The 15,889-nt window shown below is 55.2% G+C and overlaps 1 protein-coding gene across 1 annotated transcript in view; it reads right to left on the reverse strand.

Moving 5' to 3' along the window:
• Positions 1-15,889, reverse strand: part of ABTB2 (ankyrin repeat and BTB domain containing 2) — a 167,005-nt gene that overhangs the window by 23,280 nt on the left and 127,836 nt on the right. Inside the window, exon 3 of the mRNA XM_045557782.1 lies at positions 14,200-14,413. Within this exon, the coding sequence (XP_045413738.1) occupies positions 14,200-14,413 (214 nt within the window). The remainder of the gene's footprint in view (positions 1-14,199; positions 14,414-15,889) is intronic.

A 15,889-nucleotide genomic window follows, 5' to 3' on the forward strand; every position in this document is an offset into this window, starting at 1 on the left:
CGTGTGGGCTCCAGAAGGCGGCTGCCTGGGCTGGAACCTAGTGTGCTCGCAGTGGGTTAAATTGTGTGGTTCTGTGCAAGTCATCTCAGCTCTCCCAGCCTCAGTTGCTCCATCAGCAAAATGGGTATAAGTAAGAGACCACCTCACAAGACAGCTGGAAGCTGCACGTAAGTGCTTAGCACAGCATTTGGAACATGGTAAGTCCTCCATAAATGTTAACTATTATTACTAGTTTAGTATCTGTTGACGGAGAAAATATAGAATAGCAGAAAAGGCTATAGAAATCTGGTTCCATTAAACGCCTCAGCTCCAGCCTTCTGAAAGTCCAGCCAACTCCTGCCCTGCCCCCACGGCAAGCATAAACATGGAGAGCCCGCGGAAGCCTGCCAGCAAGCTGCCCACCACCTTCTCCATCCCAGCTCGTAAAACAGAGAAAACAAATGCAGCCACTATGTCGAGTGTGAGCTGGAAACCGTTTCTGGCAGCACAGCCTCTCGGCCTTGGCAGTGAGAAACTCACACAGGGGAAGGGGCAACAACAAAGAGCCTAGACCCAGAGGCCGTGGGTCGTGGGCAAGCGTGCCGGGGAGGGTGGTGGGCAGAGAAGTACTTCAAGGGATCTGCAGCCCGATACGCCCCAAGTGCTGTTTGGGCCTAATCTAAATACTGTCACACACACATGCAAACAAATCCGGTCACCGCTGTGACGGACAAAGCCACTTAAAAGGGTCATTGGCTTTATGGTAGCAATTGTCTTTGTGTGCATAAAAGGACAGCTATTGCCATGTGGGGAGAGCCCATGAAACACACCAATGAAAACGGATCTTTTTACATGAAGAGTGTGGGAACTCTCCAACCACCTGCTCTCCTCACGTTGCTAGAGGAGGAAAAGAAAACCCAGAGAGGCTAAGTGCCTCGCTCAAGGTCACACAGCCAGCTCAGCAGCAACAGGGAAGCCAGCCCCGGGCGTCCATAATCATCTCTCTTTAAATTAACCACACAGATGCGTGTGATTGTATCAATCCAAGGGTCGCATAAGGCCCCTCAACAGGACCAGGCCTGCAAAAGCCATCTTTCCCCCTTAAAAAAATGAAAGAGAATAAACTTCTTAAGGCCTTGGTTTTAAGAGGTCCCTGCAGCCTGGAAAAAAATAAAAATAAACCCTGCCCTGCTCAGCAAGCATATGATTTATTGGGATTACAGTCCTATAAGCAGTGTCTTAACAACATGGAACAGGAACCGCCTCCAATTTCCAGCTCAAAGCAGGCTCTGTTCTTCCCTGGGGTGGGCAGGGGCCTCGGAGAGAGTCAGGTTGGCAGATGGGGCGCAGGCCTGTAACCAGAGGCTGTGCGACCCGAGCCCCAGGTACAAGAAAGCCTCGTGCCTCTGTCCCCAGCCTGGCGGGCCAAGTGTCTGCAACCAGCATGTTTGTGCCCTCTGCACCCCTTCCCGCCGCTGGGAAGGCCCTCGGGACCAGGCCTGCACTTCGCTCAGGGAAGATGGGGAGATGGCCGAACTCCTACCCTCGGCCGTGAGCACACAGGGCTCTGCGGCACAGGCCTGCTCCCCTCTGCCCCACCTCGCCTGCGCGCACCCTTGGAGGCCAGGAAAGGACCAAGCAGAGATGATGATCCAGGGGGAGGATGGCCGTGATGTTCACACCTTCAGCCCTAAATTCTCCCCCCTGCTTTGCCCCACCTAAAACAGAAGTCAGAGCCAAGCCGAGGCTGGATGTGCTAATTTCCCCCTGGACTCACCCTTCTCTGCTCCCACGTCCCTCCCTGCCTTGCTGTCTGGGCTGGGGCTGGGGGTGCCAAGTGGCACTATAGGGAACTTACAGAGATGCCAAGCTTTTCCCACCCAGTGACAGCTCCACACAGAGACTTCTCTGGAAGGTCGGAGCAGGCTGTGCAGTGCCGGCTCTGGGCCCTCACCATGGCTTCCTTAAGGTCGCTGCAGAGCCACCAGGGCCTAAACCAGCCAGAACGTCCACGCAGAACAAACCCAACGCTGTCCCAGTGAACTCGGAGTCCACGCCCCGCACAAAGGAAGCAATTCTAGTGCAGCTCACATCTTGGAGTGATTATTTTTCTAGAATTGCTTGGTAAACCAGAATGGTCTGGGTCCTCTTAGGGTCAGAGTCAGGCACGTTCCTCTCTTCGGACCCCTGTCCTACTTCCCCATCCACCTGGCTGCCTCGCATTGCCACCAACCCCACGGCAGCGGCTCCACTTGGGCTTAGGTGACTTCTACTTGACGTGGGCTGTGGGCTGTCCGGGGAAAATACACTTTTCTTATTAAAGCTCATCTGGTACAGATTAGAGGCCCCCGATGGAGCTTGCCCAGACGCTCACATGGACATAGACTGAGAAGCAGCCACGTCCCGATTGGCTATGGGTGGGTTCCCTGCCTCCTCCCTGCCGAACAGCTCCCGTTAGCCGTGGGGAGGGAGGTCAAATGTGAGACACAATCAGGGCACCCAGGAATGCCAGAAAACACCAAGAACTAACCTTTCCAGAGCCTTTGCCAGGCATCTGGCACGATCTTAAGCCCTTTTTACTCACAGATTCACTCACTCCTACCTGCCTTATGAAGCAGGTACTATTATTATTCCCATTCCACACATGGGGAAACTGAGGGCAGGAGAGGTGAGGTCGCTTGCCCCATGTCACGCACCTAGCGACTGGCAGAGGCGACCCTGAGCCCGAGTTCTTACAGAGCACGCTCCGCAGCCACTCGGAGGAGCCAGCCGGCCCTGGCTCATCTCCGTGGTCTTAGGGATGGTATTGGGCATGAGGCACAGTAACCATAATTTGTCACCCAAACTGGACGACTTTCAAGAGGGAAAAATAGAGCTATTACCAGTACTGGGTCAACCCAGGCGTAAACTACAGCCGTGCTGGGCAAACTGGAACATATGGTCACCGTGCTGTTAGGAGGGCACACGGCGGCCCCTCTGCCGGCTCCTGCCGCTCCAGGCGGTGGGGGGCGCCCTGCCCACCCACCCTGAAGCTGGTCCCCCCTCCACCCACCAGCCCTGCTCCCTGAGCCGGCACTGCACTCACCCAGTTTGCAATTACTCAGTTTGTATGGTTTTTATCTGCTCTCTCCCCTGGACTGGAACTTCTCCGGAGGCAGAGACTGTTCTGCTAGACGGTGTCCCCCTGTCCCTGGGCACAGAGCCCATGGGAGAAACTCGAGTTCTGGACTGACAGATGTGTGGCACACTTCTCACTCCCGGGGGCAGGAGGCAAAGTCCTCTGGGTGCTGACGGGTTCTCAGGGGCGGCTCCTGCTCCAGGCTCCAGAGCTCCCTCAGGTAAGGGGGAACTGCTCTGTCTTTCCTTCCTAGAGACATGAGTTGGCTTGGGTATTAGCAAATGGTTCTCTTCAGAAACAAAGACAATGCTTCCCAGATAAAAACACAGCCATTTCACATGAGAATGTTCCTACCGGGAACAACTTCCTGGGGGAGCTGACCAGGCTCGGGCCAAGGCAGTTTCTGGGAGGGCAGCTAGGATGTCGGGGGGCAGCCATTGCCAGGGAGAGGAAAGGACAAGCGTGGCCCTGCAGAGGTCAGTGTGGCCTGAGCCTCCGAGGAGGGTCCTTGGTGACTGGGCCTGACCCTAGGTGGCATCTCATGTGGGTGAGATGGTACAGATTTCAGTGGAGGCTGCATGCAGGCCACCGCCCCTCCACTCTGTCCCACGCAGCAGGGAGGGCTCCTAGCTGTGCAAGGTCCATAGCATCTGCCCCATTTCTCAGGACCGAGCTCCCCGGCATGGTAGCCCCAGCAGGCCTGGGCATCTCCGCTTCCCACACACCTGAGACAGAGGGATGCGAGAGCCGGCCTCTCCCAGGGTGCTGGGGAGCGGCTCCCTCGGCCTAGCAGGCACACCCCACCCACGGGGCTCCCTGCTGCCACACACCAGAGACCTGCTTTCTTCTCCCATGCACGGTGGCTGACTAGAGACCACAAGCTCTTTCACCACCAGGAAGCCAGACAGGGGAGGACCTCCAACCTGCTTAAACACTCCCCTCCCGAGGGCACCTGCCACCACCCATCAGCCTCTGCCAACAGGGCAGGCTTGGCAGGACCCCAAGGCTTAGCTGTCCCGCTTCCTTTCACGACAGACACATGCAGGGCAGCGGGGCAGGGCTGGGGGCTTTTGTGTGGACTGTCAGGAGAGGTGACCCTGTTTGGATTCAGCCAGGTGTAATCGCACAGCAACTGCCTTCCCTACACCCCCAGTCTGAGGCAGAAGGATGACCCATTCAGACTGTTGGGGGAAGGGTTTCCAGAAACTTCTAGAAGAGGCAGAGACATGGGGGCTCGAGGCCTGACAGAGGTGCACACGTATAAGGCGAGATTCTTGACTGACGTGGTGGATTTGACCTAAGCTGTTGAGGTGGGGTGGGGGGCGCACTCCAGCCCAGCCAGAGGGAGAGACAGCGAGAGCTGCTGGGACGGGGCCGCACCCACATCCCAAGTGCGGCCTCGGGGAACGCTCTGCCGTTGGCTTCTGAGCATCAAAGCCACACTGCTAAGAGGTACTGAAGGCCTACTATGTGCCAGGCAAGCATGAGGCCATTTGCATATATCACCTCTGACCCTCACAGCCACCCTGCAAGGGAGCTGTAACTCCTAGTCCAGGGAAGGCTTTGCGAGGTTGGTTCCAGGTGTGAAAGAGAAGGCTTGCCCCTTCACCACTTCTGCCCCAACACCGGCTTTTGCTCTCACCGAACTTGGCTGGGAAAGCCTCAGGAGGTGCACCCTGTGCCCCTAAGAGTCTTCTTCCCCCAAATCTGCAAATATTACAGCAGCAAAGTGGGGGAGGGGCAAGCCACAGCTGTCAGGGGCGGCTGGTCTCATGGGAGGAGAGATCTGAAGAGCTGCCTGGCAGGCAAGTAGGAGCCAGCCAGAAAGCAGCCCAGCTTGGCTCCAGACCTCGCCCGAGCGCCCCCATCCTCCCCCATCCGCAGGGTCTGAAAACTCTCCAGCTCAGCTCAGCCTGGGAAGCTGCCTTCCTTAAGAGAGCAAAATCAACTCCCTTTAGAGTTGGGATTTCCCTGCACGGAGAATCCTGGCAAGACTGCAGACAAAGGGGATTGTTGCTGCCCGTGTTACAAAAACACTCCAGATGAATGAAGCCCCCAGGCCGGCAGTTCCCAGTCCTCTTTTCTGTGAGGAGGACCGGTGGGTGCAACAATGGGACAGGAAGTTGTATGTAACGGGCAGCCCCTGGAGGCACTTGTCAGAGGCCGGGCCAGGATCCTGTCCTGTCTCCACTCCCTGTTATCTGGCACTGCCACTTCCTGCCCCAAATCCCTGGCTCGCTCCTGCTCGGATGCTGGGCAGACGCCCACCCGCAGGTTGGCCACCCAGAGCCTGCCAACTCTCGCTGTCGGGAAAGAGGCCCCAAGTGTTGAGAGCATCCCCAGTCACTTGGGGAAACGGGCTGAGTGAGGGACCCAGCTCCTGGGTCTTGCCCTCCCTCTCCTGGGATGGGAAGAGATTTACCACTCCAAACGATTGAACTCACTGCTTTATTGTAATCACACCTCCACACCTGACCTCAGGTCTGGCTCCTCCAAGCTGAGGCCACTCTGTAATGGAATGGTACCGGCTTCCTCCGAGAGTGAGCCCGAGGATTTACTAGAGAGCTGTGTATTGAAAGTGTGTTATTGAGGCCAGGCGCGGTAGCTCACGCCTGTAATCCTAGCACTCTGGGAGGCCGAGGCAGGAGGATCACTCAAAGTCAGGAGTTCGAGACCAGCCTGAGCAAGAGCGAGACCCCATCTCTACTAAAAAATAGAAAGAAATTAACTGGACAACTAAAAATACATAGAAAAAATTAGCTGGGCGTGGTGGCGCATGCCTGTAGTCCCAGCTACTCGGGAGGCTGAGGCAGGAGGGTCACTTGAGCCCAGGAGTTCGAGGTTGCTGTGAGCTGGGCTGACGCCATGGCACTCTAGCCTGGGGAACAGAGTGAGACTCTGTCTCAGGAAAAAAAAAAAAAAAAGAAAGAAAGTGCGTTATTAACTGTGACGCTTTGTCTAGGCGCTTCCAGTCCACATAAAAATAAATCAGGTCAGATCACTCCCAGGCCCGACCCTTAGCCATTGCAGCCCGTTGCTCGTAGGCACTGTGGCTAAGCTGAGGGCCAGGGACACGGGGACACCAGCTTTAGAGAGTGACTGACGCACAGTCTGCTTGGTCTTTGATCCAACGGGTAACTGAAATCCGGTTTGTAGAGCTCTTTAAAATCCTTGGGCGGTGGGTTGCGATAAAGCTAAAGTTTGCAGATGTCTCTGTCCAGAATGGTCCTCACTCGAAAAGTCCTCCATGACATCTGGATCTACCTCCCCTTCTCTGCCACTGACTTGGTTCCCAGGCTACTGTCAGGGCTGAGTGAGGATGGAATTAAGGGCAGAAACTGAAGGCGGGAGGGGCATACGAGAGGGAGAGAAAACATGCATTTTGAGTAGATGTGATTTTCATTTACAAAAATTTTTTTTCCTGCTGACTTTGTTGCCCTATAGATGTGATTTTTAAATTCACCCATGTTTTTGGATTATTTGTGCATTAAACACAACTTACTCCTTTTAGTCCTTCCACAGGTTCATAATAGCAATTACACTGACGGCAGCAGCTGCCGTGTACGAAACTATATTCCGTGCCAAGTCCTCTACATGTGATCACCTCATTTATCGCCACGAAAAAACTTTGGAAGCAGGGCAAGCCATTTTCCCCTGCAAGCTGGAGAAACTGAGGCTCAGCAAATAACTCGCCCAAAGTCACACAGCTGGTGTGGCCGTGTGGGATGGCAGAGCAGGGACCCCATATTGTGGCCTTTCCAACTCCGAAGAACCTAACCACTAGGCTCTACTGCCTAATTCATTAACTGACCAAATATTTAACTGTCCACTATATGCCAGGGACTGTTCTTTGTTCTGGGGACACAGCAGGAACAAGGCAGACCTGTGGCACCTACATTCTAGAGGTGTGAGGAGGGGACACACACCAGCGAGGCAATTTCAGGTAGAGGAAGGTGCTCTGGAGGAAACAAAGAGGGTAAACTGAGGGGGAAATGCCTGGTGGAAGGGGCTGCTCCCTGTGCACAACGGGGATTGGGAACAAGTCATTCCAGAGGTTATTGTTTATGCCAGTCTGGGGAATACATGGAAATAAGTATTTAATTCACCCAATAGCTATTCTTATTTCATTTACTTCCATTTTGGGTAAACAGATGGAAATTTAATGCACAAAAAGGGGGCGAGAAAAAGAGAAAAGAGCTTAACATTGCAAATCTTCTTGAAATGGTATTTAAGAGACTCACAAGTCAGTAGCATAAAGCCACCACTGCCATCATCTCTATTATTTGATAAGAAAACACTTTCGCAAGCTGAGCAAAAGATTAACGAGCCTGTTTCTTTAGACTGAACATACAGCCTATCCGTGGGCACGTCTTATTTATGTAAAGTGCTGTCGGGGGAAATATCCTCCCTTCTGCATCTGGAATGGAACAAAGGGGCGCCTTGATGTGGGACCGCGCTTGTGCCAGGGGCATTTCCACAGAATGTGGGGAGCCACGCCAGGAAGCAGGCACCGCCTGGATCTCCGCCTCACACAGGAGGAAACCGAGGCTCCGAAAGGTAACGTGACTTGCTCGGATCATGGAGCCAGAAAAGGGGGACAGCACCTCTGAGGATGCACTTCCCTGCGGGGAAACCACTGACCTAGAGCTTGACCTCAAAGCATTTGCCTAGATAAACAATAATCAGTGATGACTTAAAAAAAAAACCACTTAATTTTTGTATTAAAGTGTAGATCCATTTCTGTTGTGAAATATGTGCTTTGAAACAACAAAAGTCTTTCTGTGATTTTTGGCACCCTCACCATGCACCTTTCCCAATCTTCTGTGGCTGTCCTTTAAGGCCAAGTGTAAAAACCACAGGTCTGCTCTGATGCCATCCCCCAATCACTCCGGCCTTCTCAGGCACCCTCTTGAATGTGATGGTGATGGTGATGATGATGATGATGATGATAACTGATACCGTGTGCCAGCTGCTATTCTAAGTGCTTTACGTATATGAACTCCATTGATCTCCATGACATCCCTGAGTTTGGCACTATTAATCCCCTATTAAAGAGAAGAAACTGAGGCACAGAGGCTAAATGGCATGCTTGAGGCCACCCAGGCTGCAAATGGCAGGGCTGGGATTTGAATCCATGCAGGCCCCAGATCCTGAGGGCCGACATAACGCATCATGCGGCCAAGCTTCCTCTTATACCGTCTGGTGGTTTTGCTCATTCTTTACTTCTGTCTTGGTTTTGTCTCCCTCATTAGACCAGAACTCAGTCACATAAGCCGCTCTTTTTCTCTTCTATCCCTTCTCCACTGTATTTTATCTACTGAAACATACAACAGAAGTACAGGGAGAAATATGAGTTAGCAAGTAAAGCACTTAAGATGGCATCTGTCTCTTAATGCGTGCCCAGTAATGCCAGCTATAATTAGTAGTAGTGTTTGTGCTTGTAATAGGAGGCGCAATCTCAGTGGTTGTATTATTAGTCACGGTGGTAGTGGTTATATTAGCAAGGAGTGGTATTAATAGTATTAGTAGTATTACTGATGGTAGTGGTTATATTAGCAGGGAGTAGTATGAATAGTATTAGTACTATTACTGATACAGATAGCACTTGAAATCACATTTTAGGAAGTGTCATACTACCTCAGTGAAGACAGCCTACTCTGAGCGTCAAACATGTCATCCAAACGTGTTTATGATCACTGTAGGAGGAGGAGGATGGCAGCCACCAATCCACAAGCACTGTTTATGTGCCAGGCTCTGAGCTAAGGGCATTGCTGTATCGTCTCGTTTACCGTAGTAGCCATCTTACTGTGTTCACCATTTTACCAGTGAGGAAACTGAGGCCCAGGAGGACAGCTGACGTGTTACACCTCTGGAATGACCTAAGAGGCTCACGGCAGGCTCCTACCCTAGGGCAGACTCAGCATCCCCAGATGGAGGGGATGGAGTCCCCAGGGCCGGCCCTGTGCTGGCTCGGCTCTGCCAAATTCTGTCCAGATACTTGCGGGAAACTCCTTGGCCAGTGTGACACGGAACAGGGCAGGCAAGAGCTGGGCTGGACACACACTTATCTTCTGCCAGGACCTCACGTGGTTGAGGGCTTCAGCCTCTGAGCAAAAGGAGCTGCCTGCCCTGGTAGCCCCGGCAAAGAGAGCTCTATGGGAATTGGGGACGAAGGTTGGGATCACACCTACACCTGGCCCCTCCTGAACCTGTCTAGGTGCAGGGCCACACATCACACTGCTCCAGCCTGGGGCTTCTGGGGCAGCTTCCCGGACCCTCTGCCACCCTCTTTCTCAGAGGGGTTCAGGTCCTGAGAGGGGAAGTGGGGGAGAGGGGCCAATGAAACCCAGCCAGGCGCGAGTAGTAGACTACTAGGAGCAGGACCGTCTCGGCCGGCAGCTTGGCCCTCTGCCTGTCTTGGCCCACAAGGTCCCACTGCTCTGCGGCTCCGTTCTGGACCAGGGGGGTCTCCCCTGCCTCTCCTGGAGGCCGCGTTTCCTCTTGCCACACACACTCTGCATATGCCACTCCTCTGCCTGACACAAGTCATCATGTCAGTAATCACAAGAGCTGATTCATACTCAGGTGGCATCTGCTATGTCCCAGGCATGCTTCTAAAAGTATGTTAACTGTTCAGCCCTCCTACCCTACAGGTGATTGTAAGAACTAAATGCTAGTTGTCTATAGAACCGGAGCCTTGAAGAGGTTAAGTGACTGATTCAAGGTCATGAAAGTGGCAAGGTCGACCTCAAACACACACCTTTGCATAGCAGTTCCCTCCTCAGATTGGGCTGTTCCGGCTGACTAAGGAATCACGTCACCAGATGTTTCTAGGCTCCACCCAAAGTCAGACTCTGGGTAGGTCCCCATGCTCCTCCTGGTTTAGTGTCCCGCACACCAGCAGGCCCCAGAACCTTCTGAGGCCTGAACCCTTCCACGAAGGGCATGATGCAGAACCGGGGAGAGCAGGCAGGGGCCAGGGCCTGGGGTGTAAGCAATGGACACCCCCCCGCCCCCCGTGGACCAGTGGCCTCTGCCATTCCCACGGTCCCTGCCTGGCCACAACTCAAGGTCTGGCTTCTCTGCTGCTGCTGAATGGTAGATGCACTCCAGAGCCCTCCTGCACGCCAGCTCTGATGCACAGAATCGGTCACTTTCTGTCTACCTCGGCCCCTCTCCACCTAGGACTGCATGTCTCTCCATCTTCTCTGCTCGGTGATGTTTTCTTCCAGCAATTAGCCGGCGAGCTGGCAGGCCTCCTGCCTCCCTGTGTGTCTGTGCAGTCTTCCTCCCTACCTCCCCGGACTCCTTGCTCCCTAGGAGAGCGATGACTGAGGAGGTATATCCTCTGCCTGGGACTCTACTCCAGCCAGCCCGTTCCTCTGCCCGCAGGCATGGACAGCAAGGGCCACATTGAACCAGATGGTTGTCCATCCTCCCCCCCTGGCCTTGGGGAAGGAGGGTCCCCGGTCTCCCTGGGCAACCTCCTGGATCCGTGACAGGAGGTTCTTTCACTTTCTGAGCTTGATCTCGGGTGACGACACACCCTGCAGAGCAGCAGCTGTGACTAATCCTGTGTTTTAGACCCTGCCCTGCGCCTGCCTGGTGCCCGGGTGCAAAGCTGCCAGTGCGAAAGGCACCCGGGAGGGTCCAGCTGTGGTGCCTACCCAGGGTGATGAGGGAGGTGGGCTGGAGCGGCCCCAGAGGAGGTAGCCCCAAAGGCCAGGGCCCACCTGGGGTGTCTTAGAGCTGTAGGACCAGGTCTCAGCAGCCAGTCAGGAAAGCTGTAGCCTGGCACGGGGAAAGGGAAGGGCTTGGAGGGCAGAGGGATCTGGTTCGAACCCTCACCTAGCCACGTGCCAGCTGGGTGCTCTACGGCCTCCTGTCCTCATTTGCAAAACGGAGGTGATTGACGTCACCTCCCTTGCTGATGTGTTGTGGGCATCAAAGAAACAGAAGTCGGCATTAATAGAAATGTCCTTTAAAAGCAAGAGCACATGTTGTCTCTTGTCTCACTTTGTCCTCCCAGACAGAATTACATAGCCCCATTTTACAGGTGAGGAGCCTGAGGCACGGAGGGGCCTGTGTGGACCTGAGCCCAGGCCTCTGCCCCAAGGCCTGTGCTCTGTCTGTGGAGGCACCAGGCTCCCTGCCAGCGGCAGACAGCATGACGTGGGGAAGTCTTCTTGCTCCCTGCCAGGCTGCCCCGCTCGCCACCCTGTGCTCCTGCTGTCCCTGTAACCCCTCCCATCATCTCCCCACCCAAACCCAGAGCAGGCAGCCCTGGGGAAAGGCCCTGCACGCAGAGATGCCTCCCCCAGCAGTGCAGAAGGAGCACGTGGCCCAGCAGGGGACGCCACAATGAGCCCCACGCAAAAGGGATAAACACGTGTCACCTCCCTGTATCAGCGTGGCTGTGGTCACACACGGCCCCTAATGGGCAGGAATTGGCTGTGTTTCTTCAAAGCAGAAATACAGGAGCACAGACTTGAGTGGCACTGTTAAGGGTGCCATGCTGCCAAAGCCACGTCACCAAACTGGGCTCCTTCCCCAACATGTGTGAGGCAGGGGAGGAGGTCACTTAATCCGAAACAGACCCAGAGAGCCATCAGTCCCCATACAGAAGGCCTCCGGGGCCAGACACCCACTGTCACGCCTGAAATCGGAGTCTCTGTCTAATTCTGGCTGGGGGGACTCAGTCCCCCCTGCTCCCAGGTGCAGGAGAGGAAGGAGCTTCAGGGGCATGAGGGAGAGAGAGACAGACAGACGTCCCCAAACCCACAAAAGCGAATCTGTCACCCTGGAGCCCCAGCACCCTCCAGCTACTTTCTGTAGCAGGAGAGAGGGTTTCCCTCAGAGCTCTGGTGAGGATCTCAGGGTGGCGGGGCCCCCAGGGGGTGTGGGCCCAGCCCGGCCTGCCGTGGTGCCGTGAGCTCAGGGCCCCCAGGAAGGCTCTCCGCGGCCTCCGGGGTGGAGTGAGCCCAGGCCTGGCGGGATCTGCCTGCGGCCAGGAGCCGGGCCACCAGAAGCCGTCGGGCTGTCTGCTCGCCTGGTGTTTTTAGGGTGTCCTCCTTTCAGCGTCAAAATTTAAAAATTTTGGCTTCTTTTTTTCCTAATTGTGGTTCCAAATTCCCACATATCTAATACTCATTTGAAATGATTCATGGAAAAATACCTTTGCTACCAACTTATTTGTGCTGCAGACACAGTGTGGTTTTAAAATAAATAGCAATCTAAGCACAGGCACATGTGTGTATCGCTGTGCAAGCTCAGCTGGTGCAACCACATACGGACAAGCAGCCGGGTCACAAAGGACCCCTGATGCTGTATGTCAGAGTGTCGGGGGCTGGGATCCCTCCCAGGAGGAGAGCCAGAGGGCAGGACAAAGATGTCCAGGGGGGCCGTGGAAAGTGCCAGCAGAGGAACGCCAGCCCGGCGGGCCTGCCAGCCCCGTGGCCAACAGCCAGGTCACAGCCTGAGGGCTGGTGGCCCAGCCCAGGGCAGCGGCCCCACGAAGGCTCCTGGCCCTCCCCTCCCAGCCAGCTTTGCTTGGGTGACCAGGCCTAGGCCCAGCGCCCTCGGGGACCTCACCAGACAGCTTCCTCCGCTGCCTCCTCCCCAGATGTTTTCCCTGCCCTTTCTCCTCCCAGCCAACTCCGGCAACCACAAGGCTTTTCCACAAAGCAGAAGCAGCTGGGGCGCAGGGGCTGCTCCGGCTCCACCGCCCACGGACGCTTCTTTCAGGACACCCGGGGCTGCACCTGCGGCCTCCTTGCTCTGTGTCAGGCCCAGCGTGGCCCTGCTCGGCTTGCATTTACCCCCCAATCCCAGGGAGATAAAACAATGATGACACGCCCCTGCAAAGGGCTCGGCACAGTGCCCAGCACACAGTCAATGCTCAATAAAGCCACTAGCACCTTCGTGTGCTGTGACCGTCGAGGCACTGGAGAAGTGGGCCTGGCCGTAGACCGTGGAGCTGATGAGACCCAGCGCCACCCAAAGACAACGGGCAGCCGGGCGGGAGGACTGGGGCACCCCAACACTCCGTATATTGAGCTCTCAGATCACCCTCCTCCAGACGGGGGGCCAGGTCGTTTGGGCTCCCTGCCTCTCCTGGGCCCCGCTGCGTGGTGAAATGTACGCAGATGGGGCTTCCTAAACCAAACACAAGGCTTCCCCACACCCCGGACCTTCACGCACACAACTCTTGAGGCCACGGGCAGACCTGGCCTTGAGTGGCCATGCGGAGCTCTCCAGGCGAGGCTCATGCCAGCACATATGGTGTTTTGAGCAAATTACAAAAAAATGTATTTTCTAGGGAGAAAATTCCAAAAAGGCAGCCCTCTTAAGTAGACCAACTAGAAAAGGCATCCTGCCCTCAGGCTGATGTGGCCCTATGTGCATCCCCTACTCATGCCCCTCTCTGAGTCCCCTTGTGCAGTATACAACCTGTGCATCTGTTCTTAGCAGCCTTGCCCCCTGCTGGGAAAAGGCTAGGACCCTGTAGAGAGAGCACCTGACTGGGAGCTGTAGGCCTGGGTCCTGGGGCTGTTCAACCACTAACCTTCTGGAGTTCAAAAAACGGCAGGGCTATGATGGTCTTGTCTGTAAACTAAATGAATGAAGCAAAACATGCCCAAGATCCCTGACAACACGATGACAGCAGGGACATCAATGAGGTGACAGCCACCATTGACCAAGGGCCAGCTACCACCCAGCGCCTGTCCTGAGTGCTCTCCTCAGAGCACTAGCTCACTCAGTTCGCACTACCACCTTTCTGGGTATGTGTGACTATCCCCTTTTACAAAGAGGCAACTGAATTTCAGACAGCACAGCTTGTTGGTGCTAGCGTCGGCAGAGGCTAAAGCCCATACTCTGAGCCTCAGTGACCCCACGCTGCACTGGCTTAGGGTAAAAACAAAATATGCCACTGCAGGCCAGGGCCTAGCCTTCCTCTGTCTGAATTCCCAGGCCTCCTGACAGGCAGCGGGCCAGCTCCAGAGCAGCTCCCTCACCCTGTCGGTGGACAGTCGTCAGTCAGTCAGTCAACGCACATTTGGAAGCACTCCCCACCAGGTGTTGTGCCCAAGAACGATCCCTACCGTTCATTGTTCAGGGTCATTCTCGGGGGGTCCAGGTTGGGGTTCTCCATGGACTCCATCTGTGGACACCGCAGGAAGTAGTAGAGCGTGTGCAGGGCGTCAGGGGACCAGGTGATGGGCTGTGGCGGCTGGCGGGCCTGGCGGGCAGGGCTGGCGCCTGGACACAGGGGGCGGCGCCCCTGCATGTGGTGCATGGCGCGGGAGACCAGGTCACCTGGTGGGGGCAGGAGGGCAGACAGGGAGGGAGAGAAACGGAGACAAAGTCTGAGTTCACAGCCCACGTTCTTCCAAGGATGCTCCCAGTGAAAGCTCCCTTGGCCTCAGTGCGTAATTACTGTTTACCCGGAGCCAACAGGCGGGGGAGGAAACTGTCACCTAGACACACAACAGCAATTTAGTTTCCCTTTCATTTCCCGCCTTGCCCTAACAGCTGAATTAAACACTGGCAGGGCCTGTCCCCTCCAGAACTTATGCTAATGTGGTTTCTTTTTCAACATCCCCACTCTCTCCGCCACCCCAAGGGCCTCTCCCCAGCTCCTGGACCGAGGGAATCTCTCTGGGTCTCCTCTCCCAGCCTCTGACAGCCAGCACCAGGCTCTCCGGTGATCTTCCCCTGGCTGTCTTGTGCCCCAGGTTCTCCAGCAGAGATGGTCCCTCCACCCTCATCACCTCAGTTACCGCTACCCAGTAGGGGCTTACTGTGTGCCACGCATGCAATTCCCTAGAAATAAGATGGAATCTGATCCTTACAATGCTAGGGGGTCAGTATTATTCCCATTTAACAGATGAAGCAATTGAGGCTTATCTGGTAAACAAACATTTCTGGACCCCAGGTGTTCTGGTCACTGGGATGCCACGGTGCACACAGGTTGTTACCGAGCCACAGGGGCCTGCCTAGTAAATGCCTAGTAAATGGCAGAGTCTAGATTTGAATCCAGGCCTGTTTGACTCCAAAGTCCATGAACTTCACTGTGACCTGGGCTGGGGCCTGCCCTGTTGGAGTCTGTGGGGTCTCGGGTCCCCATATCCTGTGTTATGTTTCTGCCCAAGTTAAGCCTTTTCAATATCCCACCAGCCCCGACAGGAAACGTCCCATCATTGTGTGAGGCCACAATGCTGAGAAAGGAGAGGCTGAAACAGCCCCAGCACCTGCAGGCACCTCCGCTCTGGGAGAAGCGGCTCCTCCCTGTTCCCCACAGGCCTGAGAACTCAGGGCGGCCCCCACCCTGCGGCTCAGCTTCACCCCCGCCTGTGGTGGCTCCTTATAGGGAGCCTTGGGGACACGGGTGACAAGCAAACAGGTTTTCACTTGGACAGTTAAGTGCTATTAAATGTATGGCAGACCCAGTTCATTCATTTATTCCATCAACCTTCCCCACGCAGCTTCCGGGAGCCCAGTACTCCATCCTGCCGTGTCCCCGGAGCCCTGCGCAGGGTCTACTGTATACCAGGCACGCAGAGGCATTTGGAGAATGAGTGACAAAACAGCCTGATGAATTCGTTTCATCTTTAACCATAACTCCGGTGAGGCTTGACACGAGCTCAGTAGCTGCCAAATTCTCCCGTGACAGCCACAGCGATGGTGCTGGGTTTCCAAGCAGGGACAAATGACACCCCTGGAATTGGAGACCTCCACGGGGAAAGAGTCTTCCTTGTCCTCTCCCCCCAGCCCTGGGTCCTCACTGCTGCC

This window comes from Lemur catta, chromosome 7 (assembly GCF_020740605.2).
Source record: "Lemur catta isolate mLemCat1 chromosome 7, mLemCat1.pri, whole genome shotgun sequence".
Lineage (NCBI taxonomy): Eukaryota > Metazoa > Chordata > Mammalia > Primates > Lemuridae > Lemur > Lemur catta.